Source organism: Chelonus insularis, unplaced genomic scaffold (genome assembly GCF_013357705.1).
Source record: "Chelonus insularis isolate UGA/USDA-ARS -01 unplaced genomic scaffold, ASM1335770v1 contig_208_pilon, whole genome shotgun sequence".
Taxonomy (NCBI): Eukaryota; Metazoa; Arthropoda; class Insecta; order Hymenoptera; family Braconidae; genus Chelonus; species Chelonus insularis.
Genome location: NW_023276428.1, coordinates 72,480 through 87,751, shown reverse-complemented (window position 1 = coordinate 87,751; position 15,272 = coordinate 72,480). Strand labels below are relative to the sequence as shown.

Sequence of the window (15,272 nt, the reverse complement as noted above, 5' to 3'; positions counted from 1 at the left end):
TGTTTAAAATCGTAATCATGTGATTCAAAATCAAGTGATAACTTTTCTTCATTTGTATGAATTTTTTAAGACAATGTCATTGATTTTATGCTATTCAAATATTAAATATATTAGTTTTTTTATATTGATGCCACCTGTGCATTTAATTTTATATCAAAATGGAAAAAGTAGAATAAAATTACCAATAGTTGTATGACAATACATCATAGATTCTACTTTATCGATAATTTAAAAGTAAATTTAAATAGTGATTTTGTTTATTTTATTCTCCGTTTAATTCATAAATTAAAAAACTTTAATCAATCAATTAATTTATCGATGACATTATTGGTTGTTTTATTTTCGAAATTTTATTCAAAAATGACATTTGATATCACGGTGATTGTAGCGTCATCTGGACAAGAATTACCAACTTACCCGTATCAAAATTATTGGGTACAGTGTTGTGTTCGCTCATGGACCTTTAGAAACTTCCATACATTCGTATCCAGGCTTTATTTTGGAGTAATTTATTATATAATTAATCTAATCAACCTTGAGCTCAATTAATTTTTTTTATATGTATAGATGATCGCTTTAACAGTTGTTTTTATATTTTCAAAATAATAAATAATTGTTGTTATTTAATTATTTTTTAATGTGTTCGAGCCTTTGTAATCTTAATTGATTCATTAGTGATAATATCATTTAAATACCCTAATAATTAAAGAATCATGATTATTTATATGATGAGAAAATAGATATATTTGTGTATGAGTGATTGAATAATAAGCACCAATATATATATATACAATAAGCAATAAAATGTCTGGATTATTCAAGATATTGTTAAACAGTGCAACGTTATGGATATATCTGGAAGCAATTTGGTATTTTTTTATCAATATAGTGTACTATTTTTCAATTCCACGAATTATATGGGGTTCCCTTATTATTGTTGTTTTAATGTGGTTTATTAAGAATCCACCTCCTAATCCAAAAATTGTTAATCAAGTACTGGGTGTGGACCCTTTTACTTTACAAAAGGATGAACTAACCAGTGAAAGTTTCAGTAATGGTGAATCATTTTGCATGAAAGTAATTGCCCACCGAGGTGGGGGATACGATTATCCAGAAAACAGCCTTTCAGCCTTCGACAATGTAAAGTCTTATCTAGTATCTTCTTACAGTTCATTAATGTACAAGAAAAGTAGTCATTAGTTTAATAAATAATCATTTAATACTCAGTAAAATGATAATAGCTTTGTAAAGTTACACATAATTTGATTAAAACTTTTTTTTTTGATTTACAAAATTGTTTATTTACTCTATTTGTTTATAAATTATTGAATGTCATAATCTAAATAATAGTAGTAACTACTTTACATTATTAATTTTTTTTTTTTTTGTTAATAAAATGGATAATTAAGTATGCTACTAACATATTGGTAGTAAAGGAATATTTTTTAAAATAAAAGTAATTGTCTACAATATAAATCAAAAGTTGTTTTTATTATTTACAGAGTAAGAGAAGAGGTTGCAATACAGTGGAGTTTGATCTTTCACTTACAAAAGACAAAGTTCCCATTGTTTTTCATGATTCAACAATTGATCGACTTACTGGAAAGAGTGGAGTTGTTAAAGATATGACATGGGATGAATTAAAACAATTAGACATCAGCTATAATCATCCTTTAAAGTAAGCGTAACTAATTACTATTTAATTGTTTAAATAGTAACACTTCATAAAAGAATGTATTTTCTTTTTATAAAGCTCTAATATTACTATTTTTATTTCTAGGGAAAAATTCGAAAAGACTGAAACAATTTTACATTTTAATGAAGCAATTGAACAATGTTTAAATTTAAATCTTCATTTATTTATTGATATAAAAGATCCAAGTCTGGAAATAGCAAACATAATAATTGATGCTTATAAAAAAAATCCGAAACTATACGAAAAAGCTATTGTTACTAGCTTTCATCCATTTATAGTATATTTAGTAAGGATTAATTTTAATATTCGTTTCCTTATTTCGATCATATTTTATAATTACCTGGTGAATTACAGATCAGAAGGCGAGAGCCAAAAATTATAGCAAGTTTATCGTACAAACCAAACTGTTTTTCAACTTTTTTATATGAAACATTTGATAATATGTATGGGCCCATTATATCTAAAGTTCCATTTAAATACTCATTAGTAAAATTGTTTGATGTTTTTTATGAGTGGGCTTTATCTCGATTTACATATTTTATACTTGGAATTTCAGTTATTTTGCTACACAAAGATAATATTAGCACGTAAGTATATACAATAATATTTTAATAAACAATAACTTCATGAAATTTGATAAAATAAATAAATTTATTGTTACAGGAAAGTAGTAGAGAAATGGCACTCTCGAGGAGTTCGAGTAATTGCTTGGAGTGTTAACTTACCATCAGAAAAATTATATTTTTCAAAAACTTTAAAAGTCACATATCTTACAGACACTTTATTGAGTGAAAAAATTACATAATTATTTTTGACAGTAATTTTCTTATATTTTTGATTCATAAGCTTGAAACAATTGCTAACAAAATGACACAATTTCTTATTTCAGTATTAATAAGTACCTTAGTATGTATGCATGAAAAATTAATTTTATATTCATAATTTTATATTATATCTAGTCCAAACCAATTTTAATATAAAAAAATATCAAATAAATGAGCAAAATATTTATTCAATTATATTTTTCAACTAAGTTTATTTCATATTTTCATATTAATTGCATGATTTATTTATATATTTTTTGAAAAAAATAAAATGTGTATAATTTATAAAAGATGAATTACAATAAAAATAGTTAAATGATTCATAAATTGTTTTATAAATGAATTATTCACGCGTTGGTGGATTACTTAAATTCATGCACTACCCACGAGAATACATTATATTAAGAAAATATGTAGTCTACAAATGATGAAAACCATAACTTGTGACGTGTGGATTAGCTCTGCTTAGTACATAGCAGTGTCTTCAGCAGTCTTTAGTGTCTTACCGTCTCTCAAGAGGTTACGTTCACTTAGTCGCAAATGTACCAGTGTATTTTGATGTTTGATATTTCACCTAATACTATCAATTGGACTTTCTTAAAAATATTAAAGCAATATCTTTTGAAGGTTATGTTTTAAATCTTGAAGTATTTTTTGCATTTTTTGGTATTAAAACGTTATTTATTTATAATTAATGTTTTAAAACATTTTGTTAAGTGTTCGATTAAGTATAGCTATGTGTGATAAATATCTAAAATATGGACAAATAACCAATCATATGTAAAAACTGAGATTATGAGTATTTTTCATTTTTGGAGTAACTTTTTTTTGGAGTAAACATACATATATATGATCCATTTGTGTATGTGTAATATAATTGCGAGGATTGAAGGCCAAAGGTAAAAATGATTCCATTGTAATTTAGTACGTCTTAACAAATAGACACTTCTTATATATGTATATATAAATATCTATATTTTTGTATATTGTATAATATTAGGGCGCGGTTCTTGCTTTTTTTTTAATTTGACACAAATTTTCAATTATTCTATTTTTAACTCAAGCATCTATTTTTACAGGTAGAAATATACAAGAGGAATAAGTTTACGTTTGATATCAATAAGTCAATGGAACAGTGGAAATGCAATAGTAAAATCCAAGTACTGAACGATTCAGAATCTTCATTACGAAATTCAAAATTAAATTCCTTAACATTAGAAAGGAAAAAAGAGAAAAAATGGACGTTTGGGGGATTACTTAAACGTATCTCGAAAAATGAAGCCACTGAAAATTCTATTATTAGAGAGTCTGGTGAAAATCATCAGCAACAAGCAGTCTCAGATGTCATTAAACGAGAAAAGAATAATTATCAAGACAGAATTTATACCAAAAACAAAAAAAATAATTATCACAATTCTATACCATATTATGATATTAATATTAATTTAAATAATAAAAAAAATGTTTTGAATAGTTTTCAAAAAAATAAAAAAAATCGTATCAAAACTCGACTCAAAGCAAAGCGTGATCAGTATTGTGGGAGTAGCAGTTCTGATGAACAAACTGAATCGAGTAATAAAAAAAATAGTACATTGCTACGAGTCCAAAGTGAAGACAGTATTAATTTAAATAATTTTAAAAATGAAAATAACAAAAAAACACGAGCAGCCAGAACTGAAAGGTATATGAAACGTCTGTATCGAGAAGATATAAACGAAGGTAATAATCATGATTCAATTAAAAGTAGAATAACAACAGATATTCAGTTATGTAAAAATGGAAAAAAATCTTTATCTGATACTTTGCCATCAAGTTTATGGGCAAAAAATGATACTTTAAATCAACAGTCGTGTGTAAAATTACCAGCACGTTATTGTCCATCATATTACAGTGATCAAAATCTTGAAAATGTTTTTCCTAGAAAAGATACTGATGCTCCAATTGATTTACGTAATAATGAACTATTTTATAATGATAAATATACATGGCCTCAAAACAGAAAAAATAAGATTACTTCAATTAAACAATATAAATTCTTTCAATTGGATGATACGGGCAATCATGGAACGAATAAAGATCAACCTCCTACTCCTCCACCAAGATCTTCGAAATCACGGATTTTATTTTCTCCAACAAGATTTTCTCTACAGCAGTCAGATATAGAAAATAACGAAGAACAAAATAATCGATATCTTCAATCGTTTATTAGCAGTAATAGTAGTAATTATTGTAATTCTCTTGATAGAGTACCAAAAAGAAAGCACGCAAATTCTTATCGTAAAATAGAGAAATTAGAGATACCACCAAAAAATCAGGATATTAAAAAAAATCATATAGTTGAAGAAGATCCAATTATTCCGAAGATTAAACCTCGATTACATTCGAATATGAGTGGTACAGAAAAAACATCTTTGGGTAATAGAAAATTAGAACATAGAAGACATTCAAAAAATTTAGAGGAGGCATTACTTGAATTAGAAACAATATACAACAGTTTACGTTTAAGTGACGAGAATTTACTTGATCGTGCTGAACAACGAAGCATGGAAGAATATAGAAACCGAGTAACAACAACAGCTATAGAAGGATCGATAAAAAGTTTATCGGATACGTCGTCGTCATATGAGTTGAGTTGCCGTCATGCGAATTTCGATCGGTGTCACGACTGCGACACGAGATTAAAAGATGACATGGCTTACAGGCGAATGCATCAAAATGATAGACCACCTTCAATAGATCCCAGCCAGAGTTCATTATCGAAAGTCAGTTATTTGACTGCATCACCTAATTTAGGCCATAGGAACGTGGATTATTTGATTGATAGACCAAAGAGCCGTCGAGGAACACCAGATTTAATTTATGATGATGTAGTTTTTCGCAATATAACTCACGCAAATAATACACTAAAAGTAGTGGATCCGCAACCACCGTTTGGAATTCCACTTGGACCAGTTACTGCTGCCTCTGAAAGTGATTATTTACATGTTGAACCATCACATGAACGAGAATCTCAGTCACGATCTTTATTTATTCCAAAATCGGAGCCAGATATTATAACTGATGACTTGGCATTTCGAAGTCTTCGTGCAGATAGAAAAAATATTTTTAAAGACAAAACAACTTGCACAAATTTTTTATCAACAAGTGAATTTACTACAACTCCTAAAAAGAAACGTGCCGTTAGATCATTATCTGCTGATTTATATGGGATTATTGAAAAAAATAGTGATAATCATACTTGGTATAAAAAATACATTAAATTAAATAAACCTTCAAAATTTGTTAGAGATTCTAAAAAATCAAGTGATGACGACGACGAAGATGAACATACTAATACTTGGATTCATAAAAAGTTTTATGATATTGATATCAATGGAAATCGTCCGAAAAGTATGTGTCAAGGAAGAATTCAAGTTTGTATACCTCAAGAAGCGGAGGAGGAAGAAGAGGAAGAACCAAAAGAACATAATAATTCAGAAGTAGATCAACTGGAAATTGAAAATAATAAACACGAAACATCGTCATCTTCATGTATTGAAAAGAATACTACAAATTATGAAAGTATTCCAGCGTTTAGTGATCAAGAACTCTCAGAATATCAACAACTTTGTAGAGATCTCGAATGTTTAATCAAAAAGACATCAGAGAAAGTGAAATATATGGAAACAAAAAACAATAGTGATTCAAGAAAAAATTCTCTTTCTGAATTCATCGAGTGGGAAAAACTTTTGAGCCAAAACGACTCATGTTTAGAGGATAAAAGAGTCTATGAACCATTGAAATTAAGAAGTACAGACGAAACAAATACAGAAGAGAAAAACAGCAGTAAAGTTTGTAAATCTTTACAATCAAATAGTGAAACATCGGATTCTCAGGAAATTTTTTTGCCAACCGTAGAAGTAGAAAATGAACATCAAAATAATTATGTTAATGAAGAACATGATAATAATGGTAATAATAATCTAGATGATAATTATGAATCTTGTAATAATAATAAAGATTCTAATAGCAATAACAATAACAATGATAATTTATTGTTTATAAATACAAATGTATTTGATCAGACTTTAAATACTTTTGATGAAATCAATCAAGATACTAACACTGTTAATAATTCAGACGAAATATCGTCGGATGAAAAAAAAAATTTCAATGATCTTGAACAGATAAATAACAGCAAAACAAAAAGTGCATTTGCTAAATCGCATAGAGCTTCAACATCTCCACCACTAGAGGATCATAAAGCCCTTAATAACATAATAAATTCTACAAAGAATAGTGAAGGTGAGGAAAATAGACACGAATGTCTTCCTGTAATGTACAACGCATTAGCGAAATCAATGAATGTTTGCTTTATTACTAACTGCTTGTCAGTGTATTCTGTTGTCTTATGGCCTTTGTGTCTAACACTATTGCTAATAGCAATAATAGTTGCATTGTGAATTGTAAGATAAGTGCTATAAGATGGTTGGATTGATAATTTACATGCAAGTACAAATAAAACTATAAAATAAAAATAGTTGATTGACGTGATATGCATTTTGTAATATAATTGAATTGTTATACTTATCTATTCATGTATATAATGTCGCAGGTCGAGAAACTACTCAATGATGCGTTGGTGCGTTGTTGAACAATGTACTTGTATGCCACAGGGTGTATTTCATAAAATATTTAAAAATTAACAAATGGACCGTTGGAAAACTACATAGCTGTTAAGTTTAAACGAACAATAAAGTTGTAATAATTTTTTTGAATAAAATTATATTATTCTTACCTTTAGCTATTATTTTTTTATTGGAGCTTCATATCATTTAAGAAAGGAAAAAATATTATATAACAAGTTAAAAATAATAAATAGTTTTTTTTTTAATTTCAATACGGATATCGTTTGATATAATTAAAAATTTTCATCTCCATATCAATGATTTCCATATGTATTCTCAGATTTCTATTATAAATTCTGTTGGAAATCGATAAACAGACAGTACATAATATACTTGATTTTGTTATAAGAGACAATAATTATTATGATAGATGTGGAGATCAAACTTTCTCAATAGGATTGAAATGGTAGGGTTTAAAGAAAGTGAAAAAATAATAGAATAGTTTTTAAAACATCTTAAAGTTAACATTTCTAATAATAATCTACGAAAACAATTAGTTGAATTTTTAATAATAATAATAATTTGATGAAATTTATTTATCGCGATTCTTAAAAGTGAATCATTCACTTTACATTCTGTCCATAGTAAAATTTAAGCCGTCGAAAGAGACTAATTAAATGTACGATGGCCACAAATCGACGCGACGTCAATTTTAATTTCGCTCATGCTCCAAGTATTAATGTCACACAATTATCGATAGATGACAATATTTTAAAAGAGATTTTAGCATCATGCAAATCATCCATTTATACAATGATTTTGAATTTATTTATTTAAATACATATTATTTTTATAAACTGAATTTAACATAAAAAAATTTGCAAACGATAATGAAATAGTTTACACACAAAAAAGAGGGTTTATTGATTTTTTTTTTTCAAATGTGGACTGTAAATCATTTTACGGTTTAAAAACCCTCTATTTTTTGTTATTTTATATACAACAATATACTATTTAGATCTACATGTATGTACATTTACATATATAATAATAATCGATGTCAACAATGATTTTTTTTTTGTTTTAAACAATAAAAGTAATTTTTTGTAACTCTTACTCCAATAAGATTTAAACATTTCTTTTATATATTGACATCGATTGTAAGTTTATTATATAGAGTTTATGATATTAATATCACATTGAGAAAAAAATTTATTTTCGTGCAGAAAATATATTTTATTCATAAAAATTGTCTTAAGTTTGATTATTATAGCATTAATATGAAAAATTATGCCAATAAAAAACAAATTTATTTTCAATCATCTATTCTTAAAATCATTCATAACTATACTAATATTTGCGACAATTATTTTTTACTACCATTATTAATTGCATTTGAAAAATTTTTTAGTTAAAATTTTAATATGAAATAAGGTATTTATAAATATTGGAATAATTTAATCGTAGAATATTTTTGATAGATCATTAAAATAAAAATCATGTGATAAAAAAATATTTTTCATTGGTATACACACATTATTGTTTACGTACAAAAGTAAATTTTCTTTTCAATGTTGATAAACAAATGATAGAGACGAAAAATGAAAGACTAATAAAATAATAGAAGAAATTTTTGTTAAATTTACCCCAGTCATTTTACATACAAATATCACTTGTCTATACCTTTTCGATTGAATTATATTTACTTTATAGCTGTTGTTTATTTATTTCTCTTTTATCATCTAAAATATTATTATTATTATTACATAATATTATTCTATATATGATTTAATTACAATAATATTCACGATTTTTATTTCTTATTTATATCTACATACAATTTTATTTGCAATTAAATTTTTTTGATTCAATATTTAGTAATTATAATATAATAATTAATCAGAGAATGATGATGTTATGTATAATGGAGATTCGATGAATCGTATATTTATTACGCTTATTAATATTGCCATAGTCATGGACAAATGAACGACAATAATTGTCATTTTCTTATTATTTTATTTATTTCATTTTTATTAATATTGACAAGATACTTCAATGAATGGTATAAAAAATTTACGTATTCATTATTCCAATTATAAACATATAGTATTTTTTTGTTAATATTTTATTTATATTATATTATTAATATATTAAGATCTCCAGTATATTATTTATTATAATAATAAATAATTCTGTCAGTGGAATTAAAACCTTTCAATAATCACTATTTCTTATATGAATAATAAATCTATAGAATTATTCATAGTTTATATAAGTATACCGTATAATCCAGTTTATGGGAAGTAAAAGTGGATTTATGAAAAAATAATAAATTGTATGTAATAACATCTGCTATTTTGAGGTTGCGCTTGGAAGGACATTGTTTATTGTTTATTGTACGTTCATATACTGTTTGTTCGGTGTAAAAATATAAAACATTTCAATTACAGACTTTTTTTTGTATATATGTATGCTGTCGCTGTTTTGCGTTACTATATATGGATATTACGGTATTCTTCGATCACTTTTATTTTTTAAATTTAATTTTTTTTAATTTTATTATTATCATTATCATCATTACTATTATTAATTTATATTATTCATTTTTCATTTATTTATATTTATTCATTATACTTTTCATCACGCTAATGCATATTATTCCTCTCAATCAATTATAAATAAATCAAAATTTAAAAATATTCATACGTTAATTTTTATTGTTTTTCAATATGTGAAAATTTGATTTTATGAAAGATGACTTTTTCAAGTGGACGATTCGTAATTTGTTTTGTTGTATTATATCAACTATTTTATCAACTGGTATCCATTAATTATATTGTGAACACCTTTCATTCTAATCACTCAAAAATAAAACCATGTTTTAATTTAAAATGACTCCTGATGGATATTGTAAATTATATGTTAAACTTGTCATTTGTTGTAACAATAAAATGTTTTAAAACAATTTGTTTTTAAATATATTGTCTTGATATATGTATATACAAATTAGAATGCATATGCATATATATATATATATGTGTCGGTGTGTATTTATATGTATAAATAAACTGTATTTAAATCTTGTCTTAGATCAAGACACCGCTATATAGGTATAGGTAAATGCCAGACGAGAGTCTAGACGGTATCGAATTTGGATATCAAGGTCGTTTAGTTGATGATTCATCCATTTGAATTCTACAACGTGATTCTTGCCCATACGTCATACTAACATTCACTTACTAATGTAAAAATTTTTTACGTGCTCAATCTCTTATTTAAGTGTATTGATTTTTCTATCTCTTTTATTCCTTGAAAAAATAATAATAATCGTTTTAGATATAATAGCCATAATTATTTGATTATTTTGAATGAAATGAAATATTTTTTGCGAACAAATAAATCAACTATCATTGGACCAAGTAAATAATGAAGATAAGTTCTTTTTAATTGAATGACTAAAAAATGGTATGTTTTTCTTCTGTTTCTCTTCTTACACGATTTTCGGTCTTTTGCCAACTTGAATCAAGCTAAGACGTAATTCCCTCCCGTGAACGGACCAAAAGCATGGGACGCAAAAACGGTCAGACTCCGATTCGAAGGTCACCGGGCAACATTGGCGTAGATCTCTCTGTACATGGGTCTCTTTTGTGATGCACACTAAAATCATTGGAATTTTCGCAAAAAAATCATACTCAATATGACGATTTTAAATTCGACAATATATGAATTGTTGAATACGAGAATAGTAAAGAAATATATATATATATACATCTATAGAGGATGATTTTAGTCAATAAATAAGTATATTAAAGTTGTCTGGAGCAAGATTGGAGCAGACACGATCAGCCGGCCGAGACAAGTCTGACAACAAACGACCCTCTATAACTGGACGAGGATGAGAGATACAGAAAGAAAAACAAAGTTCCAAGCAGGAAGTACCTGGCCACCTAAAAAGAAAAGCCCTCCGTCACCCGCCTTGAACCTGGAGTGGAGTAGTAGGCCAAGTGGAAGGAACTTCCGCGGAATCTTTTATTTCGTTCAAGCTTTGCGACCAAACTCTCTCTTTCTGTCTTTCTTTCTTTACTTCTCTCCTCTGTTGAGCGTTTTACGGGGTCAAATAAAATGTAAAAGAGAATCTGTTGCGGTTGCGACGTCGGTGTAACACGGGTTCGGAGGATTTTGCCTTAACCCTCTTCCTTACTCTCTCATTCTCTTTTATTTTATCCTTCTTTTAGTTTTTTATTCTTTTATTCAATCTTGCCTTTGAACCGCATGACGCTCCTGATCGTCGCGACTTTTGGTTCTCAACTACTGTATCTACTAAAATTACCATCACTTTCTCGTATCAATTTGTAAATGACATTATAAAAACATTTTTAACTTTTAATTATATTTTCTACATACAGGTGAAAAAATTCCCGAGTCAATTGGTCGTGAATTATTGATTGAAATATTTCAGTGCATTTTATGCCAACTAAAAGACAAGTCAGGTAAGAAATGTTTAAGATGAATGAGAAACACTGATGAGGACCGAGACATGCTGGCTCAAGGCCACATGACGGACCCACTCCCCCGCCGACCGCGAGTCCGAATCAAGGGCGTTCTCCCTACCCACGTACTTCATCAACGAGTCCTGTCTCGATACCCCTACTTTCTGGGCCTGCTTCGGGACTTATATTGCAAAAGATTGACTTTAAACTCTTTTCTCCACAGACAATGTCACGAATACGTTGCATTCTTTCACTAATACATTTTATACTGAAGTCAATCTATTTTTATTTTCATACTTTCTCCTAATTTTATTATTACTTTATATGAAATTATAAGTTTATTTAATTTTTTTTAGTGATTGGTTTACTCTAAAAATGCATGTCAGCATGTAAATCATATTCTGCGCCACTGTTTAAATATAATAACTATTTTTTATCTGTACTTTTTTACATAATTTATATATTATCTCAATTTTTACTTTCAAGTAGTATTTATAGATATTGTTAAAAAATTATTATCACATATTAAATATAATATTGGCGAAAGAATAAATAATTCAATCGTGTCTGCTCATTAACATCTGTAACTACTTACAGTAGAAAAGGTACGAGTATATAAACAAAAATAAATACTCAGAATAGAAACGATTTGTATTAATGGTATTTAGTGTGATTCCCCGTGGGTTTAAGATGTTTTTAACCAGGTGTGTGTTATTCAGTCAGACTTGGCAAAATATATATTGAGAAACCGAAAGTGCGATCACGCGAAAATCTAACGTCCCGCCGGTTTAACCGGTCTGACCGGATTCAGGACGCGAGTAAGCAGCAATTGCGAGACGACTGACTATAAGACGCCCAAATTCTCAATCTGAACTTCTTTTATTCGTTTGACATATCAACTTATCCCCCACTAAAAATAATCAAATCATTAACAACGCATAATACATAATAATAATAATAAAATTAAGTATGAAATAATAATAAAATAAAATAAAACAACACATGAATTAAAAACCCGAAAAAATATTGCGTCTTTTTTTTTTATTGTTGTATATGTTTTTATTTCGTATAAAAAGAGTGAAAATAAGAAAAAAAAAAACAGAACACGCTCGGTGTCAATGCAAGCTCTAATCACAACTGACATCCATGTATCGTTAATAATAGATAATTTAATATTGTAACTTGAGAAAGTATATAACGATATTCATTTTTTTTAATGATCTTTGGGAAAAGTGTTTTTAAATTGTAGATTAAAGCTTGCTCACTCGAGACACTCGTCAGTCACAAAATAACATATTTATATAAAACGTAAATTAATATAAATCCTTCCTTTTATTCCACATTTCGTTCAGAGTATGTACTTAGTACTGAAGAAATCTTATTCCTTTGCACGACTTGTATCTGACATCACAAAAGCACCGAATTATTGCGTGACTCAATAAAATCTATAATCATAGGTTTAAATTACATTAAACATTTTTTTGCGTTTTTTTGTTTTTAAATTATAATTACTTAGTAGAATAGATAATATTTATGGCAAAATCACGCATTCATTCGTTACTTAAATTTCATTTAATAAATTATTAATTTCATCTCAATTGCATACTAACATAGCTACTTGGCACCGTGGTCACTTTAAATTCAACGACAGTGGAACGGTCACAAGATGCAATGTATTTTAACTGTCGTCCAATAATAGATAATTTATTGCACCTATGTATCGCGCAATATTTCAAATATCTAAATTTTTTTTAATTAATTTGTTTATTGATCGTTTTAATTTTGCTTTAATTTTTGTTATTTTGTTTTATGACTTTATCAAACTTTGTCTTTGCTAATTTTTAATTAAAGCTCAATTTTGAAGCGTCCATGCGCATCGCCGAAAAAAAATATAATGCTATAAGTACAATTGAAAAACATTTCTCGTCTTTTAATGATATAAAATATGAAAAATAATTAACACAAATGATTTACATTCACAACAGTGTCAATTTTAAAAAAAGATTTAAAAGAATTATTTGAAAATTTTTCTTTAAAATTAAAATAAAACTGTTGGACGCATCATCCCATTGCTTAGTCAAAGGCTTTTAAGGCCCAGACTATGAGTCTTATAAAGAGAAAAAAATAATTTACATATTTGATATATGTATATAAACTTAACCTAATATATCTTGAGCATTTAATAGCTGAGGGGGATGTTACGCCCAATAGATATTCATTATTTCAAACAGATTATGTTTTTATTACATTCATTCATTAACTCTCTTAAACACACTTATTACTGCACTCATTCATTAATAATTTTAAAATGTATATATAGATATATATATATTTATATGTGTATGTATGTATATATGTATATATACACAATTTTTTTTTTTACAGGTATAGGAACAAAAAACTAAAAACTATGTTTTTAAAGCACAATAGCTATAAACGAGAGCAACAGTTAATTTCGAGTTTGATATATATATAAAAAAATACAAAAGCACCTTCCGGAGCATCGAGAAGGCTTGATCATAGCCATAATAGATAAACATACCACATTAGCTTATTTGTTTAAAAAAAAATGATTTAATTTTGTCACATCGCTCGAATATCACATGACGTAATTTTTCATTCTCTCTTTTTGTGACTGCGAGATTAAATTGTTGGTATACATAAAATAATATTTATACTATTAATAATAACTAAAAGACATCTACAATTTTTAATACAAAATAATAATAATAATAATAATAATAATAATAATAATAATAATAATCAGCGTAATTTTCGATAATAATAAAAATGTAGCAATATAATAATAATGAAGGTAAAAACTCTAGTATAAAAATTAATTATTGCAAGATTTGCAAAATTTTTCTAAAACTTAACGTAATTAATAATAATTATAATTATAATAATGATAATAGTAATATTTATAATAATAATAAAAACGTGAATAATAAGATAAAATTAAAATATTATTAGAAATATTAATAATAAAGTCCGCAGTAACAATCGATTACTTAAGATGAAAAAAAAAAAAATTGTAAAATTGATCCTAAGTATTTTTTTTTATGATGTAGGCCACATTCTTCAAAAAATTTTTAAGTCTACCAAACTGACTTATTGGCAAGAGTCACTATCAACGTTCTATGATGACATTCAAGTTATCACTGATATTTTTTTTCGTTATTTTTGAATTTTTAATTCCGAAACAACTGTAAAAATGCAGAAAGTTTAGTAAATAATAATAAGTACGTATTTGGTGTAAAATGTTGTCATATTTAAGCAACTAATAACTTGGGTATCATTTTTAAACGCAAAAATTTCAAAATAATACAGTTTATGCTCGTGACTCATTTTTCAAGAACAGAGAGCGTGCGTTAATGAAATGTACTGTAAAAGACTTTGTGCGTGAAATCTTGTTTTTTGTTTTCCTATGACAAAACAAAAAAAAAAAAATAGTTCAAATATGTCACGTAAATTATTGAGTTGATTATTAGTAGAGTTTTTTTTATGATCTTAATTGTTATATGACGCGTGATCTGAAGATAAAAATGACTTGACAGTTATATTGATGTGTACATTTTGTTATTTATATAATAAAGTATGAAAATTCATTATCAACGATCAATATGAAATCAATTCTTTAAAAATTATGTCA

The 15,272-nt window shown here is 26.8% G+C and overlaps 2 protein-coding genes across 4 annotated transcripts; both read left to right on the top strand.

The window, feature by feature from the left end:
* The first annotated feature begins 435 nt into the window (after positions 1–435).
* LOC118064472 (glycerophosphodiester phosphodiesterase 1) lies at positions 436–2,690 on the top strand. 2 transcript variants are annotated; one of them, XM_035079094.1, is made up of 5 exons: positions 436–869; positions 1,503–1,678; positions 1,781–1,982; positions 2,051–2,283; positions 2,360–2,690. In XM_035079094.1, exons 1-5 carry the CDS (start codon positions 846–848, stop codon positions 2,499–2,501), a joined length of 777 nt encoding a protein of 258 aa, XP_034934985.1. In that variant the 5' UTR covers positions 436–845; the 3' UTR covers positions 2,502–2,690. The 2 variants fall into 2 exon arrangements, with proteins under 2 accessions (XP_034934985.1, XP_034934983.1); XM_035079092.1 differs by having other exon boundaries at positions 436–1,140.
* Positions 2,691–2,935: 245 nt separating this feature from the next.
* Positions 2,936–7,302, top strand: LOC118064477 (homeobox protein 2-like). Of its 2 annotated transcripts, XM_035079103.1 has the most exons (3): positions 2,937–3,419; positions 3,600–6,804; positions 7,115–7,302. In XM_035079103.1, exons 2-3 carry the CDS (start codon positions 3,648–3,650, stop codon positions 7,132–7,134), a joined length of 3,177 nt encoding a protein of 1,058 aa, XP_034934994.1. In that variant the 5' UTR covers positions 2,937–3,419; positions 3,600–3,647; the 3' UTR covers positions 7,135–7,302. The 2 variants fall into 2 exon arrangements, with proteins under 2 accessions (XP_034934993.1, XP_034934994.1); XM_035079102.1 differs by having other exon boundaries at positions 2,936–3,419; positions 3,600–7,302.
* The last annotated feature ends 7,970 nt before the right edge of the window (positions 7,303–15,272 follow it).